Raw genomic sequence first — 14,946 nt, forward strand, 5'->3', positions numbered from 1 at the left:
AAACAGAGCAATTTTATCGATGGATAGAAATTGAATATGGACTAGAAGCAGAATAAAATTTAAAAAATTAAGAAAGAATATGTTGTAATAAACCATATTAAAATGTAAAAGCAAAGATGTATATGTATCAAGAGAATGGTGGTAAATGTTGAATATGATGACACAAAATTTTGTACTCAGATGACACACTGCTTGAATAACGATGTACCACCTGCTTAAAAGTAAAAATGAAAAACTTTTTTTTAAAAAGAAAAAGAAAAACAGTACAGTGCCTCTAATATTCTTGAGGATCGAGTCTCTGTCAATGATTTTTTTATGACTGTTGTAAAAAGGACTCTAGGACACTGTCTTTGAAAAATATTCAAGTTTGGTCTGCCATGCATCACAAAAGTGAGGTCAAGAAAAATGAAAGTATGGTTGGGGAGCATCTTTGATCAGTGTTGAGGGCTAGTGAGTCCAGAGAAAACAGCATATGTATATGTACATAATATGCTAATTTGTACGCATATACTATATATTGATATTTACACATATAATTCCTACTGCAGTATCCAATCCTAAACAGACATTGGATGTAGGTATGTGTATTAAGTTTATATTTCCTCCTTTCCTGCAATACTTTTATAGATGCTATATAGAATAGAATAGAATAGAATAGAATAGAATAGAATAGAATAGAATAGAATAGAATAGAATAGAATAGAATAGAATTTTTTATTGGCCAAGTGTGATTGGACACACAAGGAATTTGTCTTGATGCATATGCCCTCAGTGTACATAAAAGAAAAGATAAGTTCATCAAGAATCATAAGGTACAACACTTAATGATAGTCATAGGATACAAATAAGCAATCAAGAAACAATATCAATATAAATAGTAAGGATACAAGCAACAAAATTACAGTCATACAGTCATAAGTGGGAGGAGATGAGTGATAGGAACGATGAGAAGATTAATAGTAGTGCAGACTTAGTGAATAGTTTGACAGTGTTGAGGGAATTATTTGTTTAGCAGAGTGATGGCGTTCGGGAAAAAACTGTTCTTGTGTCTAGTTGTTCTGGTGTGCAGTGCTCTATAGCATCGTTTTGAGGGTAGGAGTTGAAAACGTTTATGTCCAGGATGCGATGTAAATATGTAAATATTTTCACAGCACTCTTTTTGACTTGTGTAGTATACAGGTCCTCAATGGAAGGCAGGTTGGTAGCCATTGTTTTTTCTGCAGTTCTAATTATCCTCTGAAGTCTGTATCTGTCTTGTTGGGTTGCAGAGCTGAACCAGACAGTTATAGAGGTGCAGATGACAGACTCAATAATTCCTCTGTAGAACTGGATCAGCAGCTCCTTGGGCAGTTTGAGCTTTCTGAGTTGGTGCAGAAAGAACGTTCTTTGTTGTGCTTTTTTGATGATGTTTTTGATGTTTCCATTTTAGATCTTGTGATATGGCAGAACCTAGAAATTTGAAGGTCTCTACTGTTGATACTGGGTTGTCTAGTATTGTGAGAGGTGGAAGTATAGAAGGGAATATATAGAAGAAAACATGTTTACTGACATTATTGATATAGTGGCTATTAATTTCTGACTCCATTCTTTAAAACTCTCATTCAGAATTTTCATTCTTATAATTTTTGCATCATTCTGAAAGTTTGTATTTATTTTTCCTCTATTTAAAATGTGTTTGGTTGCTAATACATTTTAGCATTGTTTTAAAGTTACTCTGGTTTCTCATCTTTTGCTAAGATTAAGTTAATTTGCATTTGCCATTTTTGTTGTGATTGATTTTTACAGGGACAGACAAATCTCCCAAGTGCACTTTCTGTTCAGCTTTTTTGTTCTTTTAATCTCTATAACAGAAAATTAAGAGAATAACAGAGTTGGAAGGTCTTCTAATCTAACCCCCTGCAAGAAACTTTATACCATTTCAGACAAATGGTTGTCCGATCTCTTCTTAAAACTTCCAGTGTTGAAGCACCCACAACTTCTGGAGGGAAGTTATTCCAAAGATTAATTGTTCTGTCAGGAAATGTATCCTTAGATCTAGGTTAGTTCTCCCCTCGATTAGATTAGATTACATGTTTATGCTGAATTCTTTTAATTTGGGGGTGTTTATTTATTTATTTATTTATTTATTTATTCATTCATTCATTCATTCAACTTATATAGTCATCCATCTCACAGAACAAATAACATGTATGAATGTGTTTTTTATTATTTACATTTTGTAAATAAGTGTGCTAATGCAAGCATTTGCAAGCTAATGCAAGTGTGCTTTTGGGTGCTTCTTCCATCTAGTATTCATATTTTGGCACACTCAGGTTGGAGAGTTATATTGCAACGGTTAGAGAAAGATAGCCACAAAAGTACAAATGTTTTTCCAATGTGGATGTTGTTTCAGGAAATGAGACATAAATTAAGTTCCGATTCAAATGCGAACTGAATGAACTTCTGTCCCCTTCTCATCTTTATTTATGGACCATAATTAAGTATCGCTACAGGTGCCAATTTGGGCAGAGACAGTAGTTAATAAATGCCAGAGATAATTGAGTAAAGGGATGAACGCAGCAATAAAAAATGGTACCTGTAATATGCTGCCAGAGGCAACCAATTCACCTTAGCTCATAAAAAGGCCAGCTGCGTTTCCAAACCACATTGGAACGATTTGCGGCAAAGTTAACCTGTCACTGGAGCAAATGATTCAAACAGCTTGTGCAAGGGAGAAGAAGTGTCCAGTAATAAATGGCGAGATTTGTGTGATTCAACTTTCAATATGGCAAATTTTGAGGGGCCTCTTCCTCCTTCTTTCACAGTCACCTGTTATATCATCAGGAAGTTATTCAATCTGAACGGTGGATTTGGTCCTAGTCACTCGCTAAGAGAGATAAAGGCGGGGTGTTAAGAAGCACTTCCTGATTAACCCAAGATTGGCTAATCCAAGCCAGGATTCCAAATAAAAGCTAGAAGGGGAACTGGGAAGCAAATCATTGAATTCCCACATCTTGGGGGTAAGAACTGCCTATACTTCCTTGCTGTCTCTCTAATTGATTTCAAAGCCTGTAGAAATGTATGTGTTTTCCAGGAGCATCATGAAGGCAGAGGACATTGGCTGTCGGGAGATCTCAACAGTTGACAGCTGCTAATTCGATCATTTTATTCCAGTAAACGAACAGGGATATTTGCAGCCTTGATTTATGGAACTTGACAGATGTGGGACAGATGTAAATTGCCACCTCTAGCCAAGGAGTTGGTTTCTGGAGCATAAGAGTTGGGCAGTCTTCTAGGATTGATGGCTGCCAATTACTTTGGGGGAGGAACTGAAGGAATACAGGGGGATTATGCAGCAGAGCTTGGATTTTCTTTTTCCATCCTAGATTTGGGGGGAATCTTTGTTCTTGCTAAGTAATGCTGCTATAATACCGTATTTGAGGGTTATGCAATTAGGCTAGGCTAGGCTAGGTTTGATTAGAGATTTCTATTTTTTGTTATTATCTAAAACCTTGGAATGAAATGCAACAACACTTAGGCCTCATCCATCTACCAGTAGTTTTTTTTTTTTTTTAATTTGATTTATATGCCGTCCTTCTCCGGAGACTCAGGGCGGCTTACAATGTGTTAAGCAATAGCCTTCATACTTTTGTATATTTATACAAAGTCAGCTTATTGCCCCCACAAACTGGGTCCTCATTTCACCTACCTTAGAAAGGATGGAAGGCTGAGTCAACCTTGAGCCTTGGAGAGATTCGAACCAGCAGTAATTGCAGGCAGCTGTGTTAATAACAGGGTGCTTAGACCACTGTACTATCAAGGCTCCTTTCTTGGGGAGAATTCTCCTTCTCTGTGGAGTTCTTTGTCACTTTTGTGGTTCTTGTATTCCTGTATTGCATTGCAGCCTTTATACTGCATCTTGGTTACATACACCTGTATTGAGATGCTGGAAAACTCCCTGTGATTGTAAGTCAGCATGCTCTGACTTTTAAACTTGCTTTTTTGTGATTTGTAGCATCGGGTGAAGGTATGCATGAGTGCCATTTATCTGCAAGATTTATTTACCGAGCGTATGGATTTATTTATTTCTATTTATATCCCGTCCTTTTTTATTTTTATAAGCAATTCAAGGCAGTGAACATACTCCTTGCTTCCTCCTCCTATTTTCTGCACCACAACAATAACTTTGTGAGGTGAATTGGGCTGAGAGAGGAGGACTGGCTCCAAGTCACCCGGTCAGTTTTCATGCCTAAAGTGAGACTAGAACTCATGGTCTCCTGATTTCTAGCTGGGTGCCTTCACTACTAGAGCAAACTGAGTCTATTTGTTCGGCACCTCAAAATGGCTAGAATTAAACATTGTGGCTTTGGATAATAATGGATGGGGGGGGGGCAGTGGTGGGTTGCCCCTGTTTGCACTGGTTCTATAGAACCAGTAGTAAAACCGGCGGGAGGCTCTGCCCACTGACCTGACGTCATGAAAATGCTTCTGCGCAGAAGAGCACGCGCGTGAGCGAAGCAAGTGTGCGCACGCGGCCCCGTTGCAAACTGGTAGTAAAGGTAAGTAGAACCCACCCCTGGTGAGGGGGCTCTGAGGATTGCAACATAAAGGAGCTGAAGGGGCTGACTCCAGCCTTCCAACTTCAGGTTGCCCACTTTTTGAAAAGCCATTTAGAAATCTATGGTTCTTGACTTTTCCTGTAAAAGCTAAGATTCTGTGTGTCTTATTTCCTGAGAGATTCATGCTGACCATTAGGCTGAATGGTTTGGTAAACCAAAATGGCGGAATGTTGCCCTCTTAAATTTCTGAATATTCTTGTTTCCAACAGATCTTATTCCCAGGAACTATTATTGTTGTTAAGAACCATGTTACATCTTTTCTTCAAGCTACTGGCTGCCATTTTGCTCATCGCATCTTCAGGTAAAGATCATGGAAACATACATGCTTTTTCTTTAGATACAGTGAATATGTTTGAATGTGAGTTGTGGGTGACTCAGTGGCTAAGACGCTGAGCTTGTCGATCGAAAAGGTCGGCAGTTCAGCGGTTCGAATCCCTAGTGCCGCGTAACAGGGTGAGCTCCCGCTCCTTGTCCCAGCTTCTACCAACCTAGCAGTTCGAAAGCATGTAAAAAATGCAAGTAGAAAAACAGGGATCACCTTTGGTGGGAAGGTAACAGCGTTCCATGCGCCTTTGGCATTTAGTCATGCCGGCCACATGACCATGGAGACATCTTCGGACAGTGCTGGCTCTTCAGCTTCGAAACGGAGATGAGCACCGCCTCCTAGAATTAGGAATGACTAGCACATATGTGTGAGGGGAACCTTTACCTTTTACCTTTTGTGGGTGACAAGGGTGAGGTGAATCCAGGATCAATCCAAGGAGACACACACACACACACACACACACACACACTATAAATCTCTTGCATTGCACCATATGCAGGGCTAGGCAAATTGTTATAGCCTCCCGCAAATGCCTTTCTCCCATATTTCATAAATGGAAACATCATAAAAATATAATTGTGGTGGTGACCCCTTTAGGCAGACAGGTGGGGAGCTGAGTAGCAATTGAAGTCCTTTTAATCATACCTGGCATTCCTGTTGGAGGGAAGGGCTCCCTTTTCTGCAAATTAAAAAAATAAAAAAGATGAGCTGCTTCCAGAACTGAGGAATCAGGAAGCTTCCTGCATACCCACTTTGGAAAACTGAGGTGAGCTGGTTTATGACTTACACTGAAAGCTGAGAGGACTTTTTCAAGGCTGAATGGAGACATCAGGCAGTAGTTCCCTTTACTTTGCTGTCTTTTGTGTTTCCACTCTCTTGTCACAACACACACGGACACAACACACACAGACACACATGCAAACACACACACTCTTCCTCCCTCATTCATTTTTTCCCTGTCTTTTAATGATCACTTGATCCCTTGCGAGGTGGAGTTGGGCAACTTGCCTTTTAATGACCCCGGGATCCCTTGTGGGGTGGAGTCAGGGCAACTGAATGGAGCTGGTTGTTTACTGGCTGGATGCCCTTCCTGTCGCCAATGTGGAGTTCGCAGCAGATATATTCTCATTGTGCCTAGAGAGAGAAATATCTGCCTCTACCTAGGCTTGAACTCACGGCCTGATTGTGAGGCGAGAGCTCCACCTCTAGGCCACCGCACCACTCTTCCTCCCTCATTAATGCACTCTTTCAACTCAGCAAGCCGTGAGTCTGAATTCCCTGCTGATTCCCTGCTAATGAAGCTGAATCTCAAAAGAGGCTGGCATTTTCTCTTCATCACAGTAAATAGCAACTAGATGAGATTTTTATGTAGGAAAAGTTCACCCTCGCACAGGTGGTCCTTCACATGAATGCTCCATGGAGATTTATTTATTTATTAGGAAGATTTATATGGCCTCCCAACTCACTCACGGTGACGCCGAGTGGCTTACAGAAATAAGACTCTAATACAGAAATCAACCTTGGCAACAACAATCAAGCCAACCATTTGATGGGCTCCATATAATCCTGGAGTTCCCCTTTCACAAAACTATGTCTTCAGGGCCTTTCAAAAGAGTGTAAAAGTGGAGGCCATTCCTATGTCTGCAGGGATGATATTCCACAGGGAGGGAGCCACTGTGGAGAAGGCCCTTCTTCTTGGTCCCACCAGATGGATCTCCTTAAGAGACGAGATCTGTAATATATCTTCTTGAGATCAAAAGGAAATCTCATCCTTCCTTGATTTCTGAGTTTAACGCATCTTTCAGTTCTTCTGAGGTTCTTTCTTCCTTGATTTGTAGTTTATTCTCTCTTTTTTTTTTTCCAGCCACTGCAGCGGAAGGAGAAAGGGTTCTGGGGGGGAAACCATGTCTACCCAATTCCCAGCCGTGGCAGGCTGCCCTATTCTCAGGATGCAGGCTGATCTGTGGAGGGACCCTCATTCACCCATCTTGGGTGGTCAGTGCTGCTCACTGCAGAAGATCATCGTAAGTGCAAACAGGGTAAAAGATGTTGGGTGTGTTGTTCATTTTAACAAGACACCATTTCTTGCCTTTATGAAGAGATCATAAAGGCAAGAAAGGTTGAAGGGAGGGAATCTGTTTAGCCCTGGGTGTAGAAGAGTAAGGATACGCTAGCACTTGGCCACATGGAAAGACGCAAATATTTATTTTGTCTTGTCTAAGAGGGAAGGACTTGGATTTAATAGGTATACATGGCAAGGACAGATTGAGGGTTAAATTGTTGAGGAATGCTCTAGTGCCAATAAGAGAGTTTCATCAATGAAATTAATTGTATATAGGGGGATAGATGACTCTCTGTCAATAAAGGTCTTCAAGTAGAAGCTAGTTACTAGCTATCTGCTCTATATCTATATCTATATCTATATCTATATCTATATCTATATCTATATCTATACCTATATCTATACCTATATCTATCTATATCTATATCTATATCTATATCTATATCTATATCTATCTATCATCTATATAATAGAATAGTATAACAGAATTGGAAGGGACCTTGGAGGTCTTGTAGTCCAACCCCCTGCTTAGGCAGGAAACCCTATACTACTTCAGACAAATGGTTATCCAACATCTTCTTAAAAACTCCCAGTGTTGGAGCATTTACAACTTCTGGAAGCGAGTTGTTCCACTGATTAATTGTTCTAACTGTCAGGAAATTTCTCCTTAGTTCTAGGTTGCTTCTCTCCTTGATTAGTTTTCACCCTTTGCTTCTTGTTCTACCCTCAGGTGCTTTGGTGAATAGCTTGATTCCCTCTTCTTTGTGGCAGCCCCTGAGATATTGGAAGACTGCTATCATGTCTCCCCTAGTCCTTCTTTTCATCAAACTAGACATACCCAGTTCCTGCAACTGTTCTTCATATGTTTTAGCTTCCAGTCCCCTAATCATCTTGGTTGCTCTTCTCTGCACTCTTTCTAGAGTCTCAACATCTTTTTTACATCATGGCAACCAAAACTGAATGCAGTATTCCAAGTGTGGCCTTACCCAGGCATTATAAAATGGTATTAACACTTCACGTGATCTTGATTCTATCCCTCTGTTTATGCAGCCCAAAACTGTGTTGGCTTTTTTGGCAGCTGCTGCACACTGCTGGCTCATATTTAAAATGTTGTCCACTAGGACTCCAAGATCCCTCTCATAGTTACTACTATTGAGCAAGGTATCACATATACTGTACCTGTGCATTTTGTTTTTCTTGCCTAAATGTAGAACCTTACTTTTTTCACTGTTGAATTTCATTTTGTTAGATAGCACCCAATGTTCAAGTCTGTCAAGATCCTTCTGTATCTTGAGCCTATCTTCTGGAGTGTTGGCTATTCCTGCCAACTTGGTGTCATCTGCAAATTTGATGAGTTCCCCATCTATCCCCTCGTCCAAGTCATTGATGAAGATATATAGATATAGATATAGATAGATATACAGAGATAGAGATAGATACACACGCACACAAATATATGCATACATAAATATATATGTGTACAAAAGTATACACATACATATATACGTAGGTCTTTGGTTATTCGGGTTTTCTCCCGCGTAAAATTGGAGGTGTCTTGGCAAGATATATGTATACATATATACAGACATACATTATGTATGTATACATATATACATACATACACAAAATATGTTGTTGTTAGTTGCGAAGTCGTGTCTGACCCATCGTGACCCCATGGACAACATTCCTCCAGGCCTTCCTGTCCTCTACCATCCTCTGGAGTCCATTTAAACTCACACCAGCTGCTTCAGTGACTCCATCCAGCCACCTCATTCTCTGTCATCCCCTTCTTCTTTTGCTCTCATGTGTGTGCATATATACACACATTCACGAAATGTATATAAAATATAAAATTTTGATTTTCTGAATGAAATAGAAGGTTGGATGAAATAACCCAAGAATCAGCTGTATGATTCAGTGATGATATGATAAATGTAGACTAAGTTCAAGAACGCTCACTGACTAAGAGTGCATCCTGATTTACTTATACATCTTCCCCCTGGTCCTCTCCAAAAATATCTGGATTACAGTTCCAAGTAATGTTGCTGGAATGAGCAGTAAAACCCTTCTGGAGGACTTCAGATTGGAAGGTTACTCTGAGACAGGAGACGTCACATAATTGCCTCTTTTACATGAATGAAGTAGATTGTGCTGTCTCACTTTTCCTCCTGCAGCGACATAGTGGTAGTTTTTGACTTACAACCACAATTGGGACCAGAATTTCTGTCACTAACCCAAGCAGTTAAGTGACTTGTGCTCAATTTTATGACCTTTTTTTTTTTTTGCTATGGTTGTTTTGGCTCTTTGGCCAAAAAAATGCTTTTAAAAGTATATTTAAAAAGCCTCTAATGATCGCGCGGTTCAGCTGGGATCATCAGAGGCTTTTTTTTTTAAAAAAAAGAAAGCCTCTGCCGATCAGGCAAGTCAGCTGGGATCGTCAGAGGCTTTAAAAGCATTTTTTTTACAACCTCTTCAGCCGAAGAGGTTGTAGAAAAAATGGTTTTAAAAGTTAAAAAAAAAAAAGTTGGCCACGCCCACTCAGTCATATTACCCCACACACACACCAAGCCACGTCCACAGAACCGGTAGTAACAAATTTTACATTTCATCATTGTCTTGGAGGCTGTTGCAATGATGGGAGGTGTTGTTGTATTATAGTTTTATAGTATTTTTAGAGACGCTTTATATGAAATTTATTTAAAAAGCAATGGGATTTTGTTTCACCTACGCTGATGTATTCAAATAAAAAATACAATAAATGAGAGCTGGCATGTAACTACTCTTGCCAAGAATTAGAGTCACTAACTGATTTTGTGGCTCCTTCATTTTCACAACAGCCCAGTGTGAACAAATGAAAGCTTCGGTTTATTTTCTTTAAGGAAATCAGCAAGCAAAATAAATGGAAGTTCTTGTCAGAAAAACCTCAGTCTCTTGCCTGCTCAGATGCCTTTAAAGACGCAAGGGCAGATCCATCAAGAGAGACGGGGGAAAAAATGACAGTTTTGCCACAGGGCAATTTTCCAGCAACAGAAGCTAATCTTGTCTTGTTCTTCCAGCATTTTCCCTGTGCGACTCGGAGAACACCATCTCAGGCGCCTAGATTGGTCCGAACAGCTCAAGCTCTCATCAAAAGCCATTGTGCATCCTGAATACAATCGGCAGAACTTGAACAATGATATTATGCTGATTAAACTGCTGACTCCGGTTACCTTAAGTGACAAAGTCAACGTTCTGAATTTGTCTACCAGCTGCCCGGAGATTGGGACCAAATGCCTCATTTCAGGATGGGGTACAACAAGCAGCCCACAACGTAGGTTGACAGATAAACTGAGTTCTCATATCATTCTACATGCCGGTTGGCCTAGTGATCGTTTACGGAATAAATCTGAGAGGTTACATTGGTGCAACATGCTGAACCAAAATAGAAATACTGTGGTTTAATGGGTATGATTTCCGATGTAAGCTTAGGGCTACATTGTATTTCATAGAGCAAGTTGAATGAAACGGTGGAGGAATATTGTCGGTTCTGGGAGGCAGTCCTAAGTATTATGAGATGCTGAGATGTTTAGAGAGATACTTTAGGCATCTGCAATGCTTAAGGCACCCCCGTTGCCCCTAAATAAAAGGCTCTGATGTTGACCCCTGTCCTGCTGGGCTTATGGCATTGAAAGTCACAAAAGAGACAACGATTGCTTGCAGATTTTGCCACTTTGGGATAGTTTAATGGGACGGTCCAATCACAAAAATATATATATATTTTAAAGCTGAACTAGAACCCAACTTTACATTTTTGTCTACTCCTCTTTTAAACCATCAAAATTAATGGCTATCATATGGCCCTGAATTCTACAAGTTAAACAAGGTAAGATGCTTCCCTTTTGCCTAGTCTTAAATCTCTGACTGGTCCATTCCAAAGACAACCTTAGACCTAGGCCTAAGAGGAAGGAGAAGAATGCCACTTTTGCCTATCTACCTTCTCCTTTATTGAATCCTGTCTTCTTTTACAGCCAGATATCCAGATGTTCTACACTGTGCCAACATCACCATCATCGATCACAATGTTTGCCGATCAATTTATCTCAATTATATCAGTGAAAATATGATCTGTGCTGGCAAGATGGAGGGAGGAACAGATTCTTGCCAGGTAAAAGGAGTTTATTTATTTATTTATTAAATTTATATACCGCCCTATTCCTAAGGGACTCAGGGCGGTGAACAGCGAACGATAAAAATACATGTAATACAAACGTTAATAATAAAAAACCAATTAAAATATACTAAACATTCTGGTCCTAGATAATTCAAGACATCCCAGTTTAAAATAAAATCAAAAAGCAATATAAAGGGAAAGTTAGGCCAGGCCGGCCTGCTGAAACAGGAATGTTTTGAGGGCACGGCGGAAAGTGCGCAGATCCGGAATCTTCTGTATCTCTGGGGGGAGCTCGTTCCAGATGGTGGGTGCCCTCACAGAAAAGGCTCTCCCCCTGGGGGCCGCCAGTCGACGTTGTTTGGCTGATGGCATCCTGAGAAGCCCCTCTCTATGGGAGCGTACTGGGCAGTGAGAGGCTATTGGTGGCAGAAGGCAGTCTCGTAAGTACCCCGGTCCTAAGCCATGGAGCGCTCTAAAGGTGGTAACTAAGACCTTGAAGCGCACCCGGAAGACCACAAGGAGCCAGTGCAGCTCGCGCAGGAGGGGAGCCACATGGGAGCGCCATGCTGCTCCCATAACTACCCGCGCGGCCGCATTTGAGTTGGGGTCTATTTAGGCAACCAGCTTAATGGGATTTTCTCTAGTCCAGGAGGAGGAGACCAAAGTGTGCCAGATAATAACGTCAATCTCAGTAGCTTTTCTCTACTCTGCCTTGATGAAAAGGCCAATGACTGGTATAATTCTAACAATGTACAGGTTATACTCTAGAGTTTGATTGATTTTCCAGGGGTAGGAAAAAAAGCTTCTCCCACCCCTAAAACGAGCTAGCTTTGGGAAGGAGGTAAGTTTTGACTGATGGCTGGAGCAACTAGTTTAGCCATCTGTCAAAATCCTTACAATAAAATATGTGCTGTTCCCATCTTCATGTGATCGGCTTGTCAGTCTTGTTGGGAAACTCATGCCTGACTTGAAGATCATTCTGCAGGGAATTGCAATTCTTGCAAAGCAGTGGTTTCTGCTTTTATCAAGTGATGAAAGTATCATGGCACCTTTGCAATTCATGCTATGGCTTTGCAACATCATGATGCATGCCCAGCTCGCACTGTGACAAGTGCTATTTTCATAATTTACTCTCCCCATTTTAGCAATAGCAATAGCAGATGGCAGAATTAGCCTGCAATACTACTTTCTAACCACTGTTCCATTATGGCTTCCTCTCTTCCTTCTTCCCATTTCCATTCCCTTCTTCTCATCTTGCTTCTTTCCTTCCTTCCTTCCTTCCTTCCTTCCTTCCTTCCTTCCTTCCTTCCTTCCCTCCCTCCCTCCCTCCCTCCCTCCCTCCCTCCCAAGAAATAGCACTTAGATTTATATACCGCTTCACAGTGCTTTACAGCCCTCTCTAAGCGGTTTACAGAGTCAGCCTATTGTCCTCAACGATCTGGGTCCTCATTTTACCGACCTTGGAAGAATGGAAGACAGAGTCGACCTTGAGCCTGCTGAGATTCGATCTGCCGAACTGCTGGCAGCCAGTGATCAGCAGAAGTAGCCTGCAGTACTGCACTCTAACCACTGCGCCACCGCAGCTCTTAACTTTGCCTTCTCAAGGGCACTATTGCTGCAGAGTAACCTGCTTGTGGAGACATCTATGCAGGGTTGACAAGCAAGTCACTGTACCAACATTCTCATCTATAGCTTACTCATGGGGACGCTTCTCCTTTCTCCTCCTCTCTCAATGCAGCAACACAACCAACATGGCGAAGATGGGCAAGTGAAGATGAGGTGGCACATCCGTCTTCTTGTTCCCTCATGTTCCTAACAATAAACACCAGGAAATAGGTAGCCATAGCTTAAGGAGAGGTACCATGGTTCTATATTGGGGACAGTAGAGGTTCCATTGGCTCAGTTCTTCATTCAGCCATGAAGCTTACTGGATAGGTTTGACTTTCTTGTAGCCTCATACACCTTAAGAGTTGCTGTGAAAACATAAAGGAGAAGCAAAAGTCACCCATGCTGCCTTGTATTCCTGGGGTGGGGAGAAGGAAGGACTCATGTTATATTTTGTTTTCTTTTCTGGACAGGGTGATTCAGGTGGACCCTTGGTCTGCAATGGGAAGCTGCAAGGCATTGTATCCTGGGGCCCCTACATATGTGCACAGCCAAATAAGCCAGGAGTTTATGTTAACGTCTGCAGATATACTGACTGGATCCAGGAGACTATCCAAAATAACTGAGGATCACAGGACAATTCTGAACAAACGCCAAAGGGAGAAGGAACTTTGCTTCTCTTTTTGGTTAAATTGGCATTGTGTTTTATATATATATATATATATATATATATATATATATATATATATATATATATATATATATATTTGTTTGAATTTTTTTTAATTTTTATTAAACAAATCAACTATTACAATTACAGAAAGTGTGTCGATCGGTTACAAATCTTTTGTGCTTAATCCCATATTCATAATTCACAAATTATCTAGTATATTATATTTATCAATTTGTTATGTCTCTTTATATTATTATTCTCATTTCTCATTTCTTATTTATTTAACAATAACATTTTCATCCCATCTTAAAAAAAACCTTTTCATATATATTACATTTATTTCATATTTCATATATTATTTCCATGCTTTATTATCTAACCATTGATAAAATAAATGCCATATCATGTAATATTGTTTATCTTCCTGTTCTCTAATTTCAAATGTCAGTTTACTCATTTCAGCACATTCCATAATTTTCTTAATAACTTCATCTTCCGTAGGTATTTCCTCCTTTTTCCAATTTTTAGCAAATACAATTCTAGCTGCTGTTAACACATTCATAACCAAATATTGCAATTCTCTTTTGTGTTTCTGGTAAAATCAGTGCCCCTTTCCATCTGATAATTATATGATTCAGTCATGTCAAAAATGAAGCAGACTTCTTTGGTTGCCCTCTTGTGCACCTTTCTATAGGTAGTTGGCACACAACTTTCATCATCCTTTGCTATTGTAATCACAATGGTTACATTCATACTATGATTTAACCCAGGGGGATGCAACTCACATCAGTTGGAGAACAAGAACAGGAGCCAGGAATAGCAATGGCAATAGCACTTAGACTTATATACTGCTTTACAGTGCTTTGCAGCCCTCTCTAAGCGGTTTAGAGTCAGCCTATTGCCCCCAACAATCTGGATCCTCATTTAAACCACCTCGGAAGGATGGAAGGCTGAGTCAACCTTGAGCCTGGTGGGATTCGAACTGCCAAATTGCAGGCAGCCAGCTGGCAGCAGAAGTAGCCTGCAGTACTGCATTCTAACCACTGCGCCACTTAATGCTATCGGATGAAGAGTTGCTCTCCCAATGACATAAGCTAAACTATTCTGTAAGAATCCCAACCAAAAGGTCCATTGTCCACAGTTCCCATTTGATTAGGCAAAGGTCCACTTGAAGCAATGTCCCTTTAAAGGGACAAATGGGAAGAGCTGGTCTCTCAAGCACCTTCTCTAAGGCTTTAAAGCAGAGGTCTTCAAACTTGGCAGCTTTAAGACTTATGGACTTCAACTCCCAGAATTCTCCAGCCAGCTATGCTGGGAGTTGAGGTCCACAAGTCTTAAAGCTGCCAAGTTTGAAGACCTTGCTTTAAAGGAAATATTTTTTGTATAAGTCTCTTCCTTGTCATCTCTCACTTCTTGCAGGAGCAAAAAGTCCTGCTAAACTTCTCACAATACTTTTGACTTAAATCCTGGGGAATCTCATGCAGTTGAGCTCTTTGCCTAGAATATTAAATCATTAAATATATGCATTAATAA

At 40.4% G+C, this 14,946-nt stretch overlaps 1 protein-coding gene across 2 annotated transcripts; it reads left to right on the top strand.

Annotated features, from left to right (window-relative positions):
- Positions 1-918: 918 nt before the first annotated feature.
- Positions 919-13,432, top strand: LOC117669307 (trypsin). 2 transcript variants are annotated; one of them, XM_034423641.3, is made up of 7 exons: positions 919-1,092; positions 2,805-2,999; positions 4,808-4,899; positions 6,788-6,947; positions 10,042-10,295; positions 10,993-11,129; positions 13,214-13,432. In XM_034423641.3, exons 3-7 carry the CDS (start codon positions 4,845-4,847, stop codon positions 13,364-13,366), a joined length of 759 nt encoding a protein of 252 aa, XP_034279532.1. In that variant the 5' UTR covers positions 919-1,092; positions 2,805-2,999; positions 4,808-4,844; the 3' UTR covers positions 13,367-13,432. The 2 variants fall into 2 exon arrangements, with proteins under 2 accessions (XP_034279532.1, XP_034279531.1); XM_034423640.2 differs by lacking the exon at positions 919-1,092 and having other exon boundaries at positions 2,641-2,999.
- Positions 13,433-14,946: the final 1,514 nt, after the last annotated feature.

Source organism: Pantherophis guttatus, chromosome 10, assembly GCF_059756535.1.
Source record: "Pantherophis guttatus breed Tessera chromosome 10, ASM5975653v1, whole genome shotgun sequence".
Lineage (NCBI taxonomy): Eukaryota > Metazoa > Chordata > Lepidosauria > Squamata > Colubridae > Pantherophis > Pantherophis guttatus.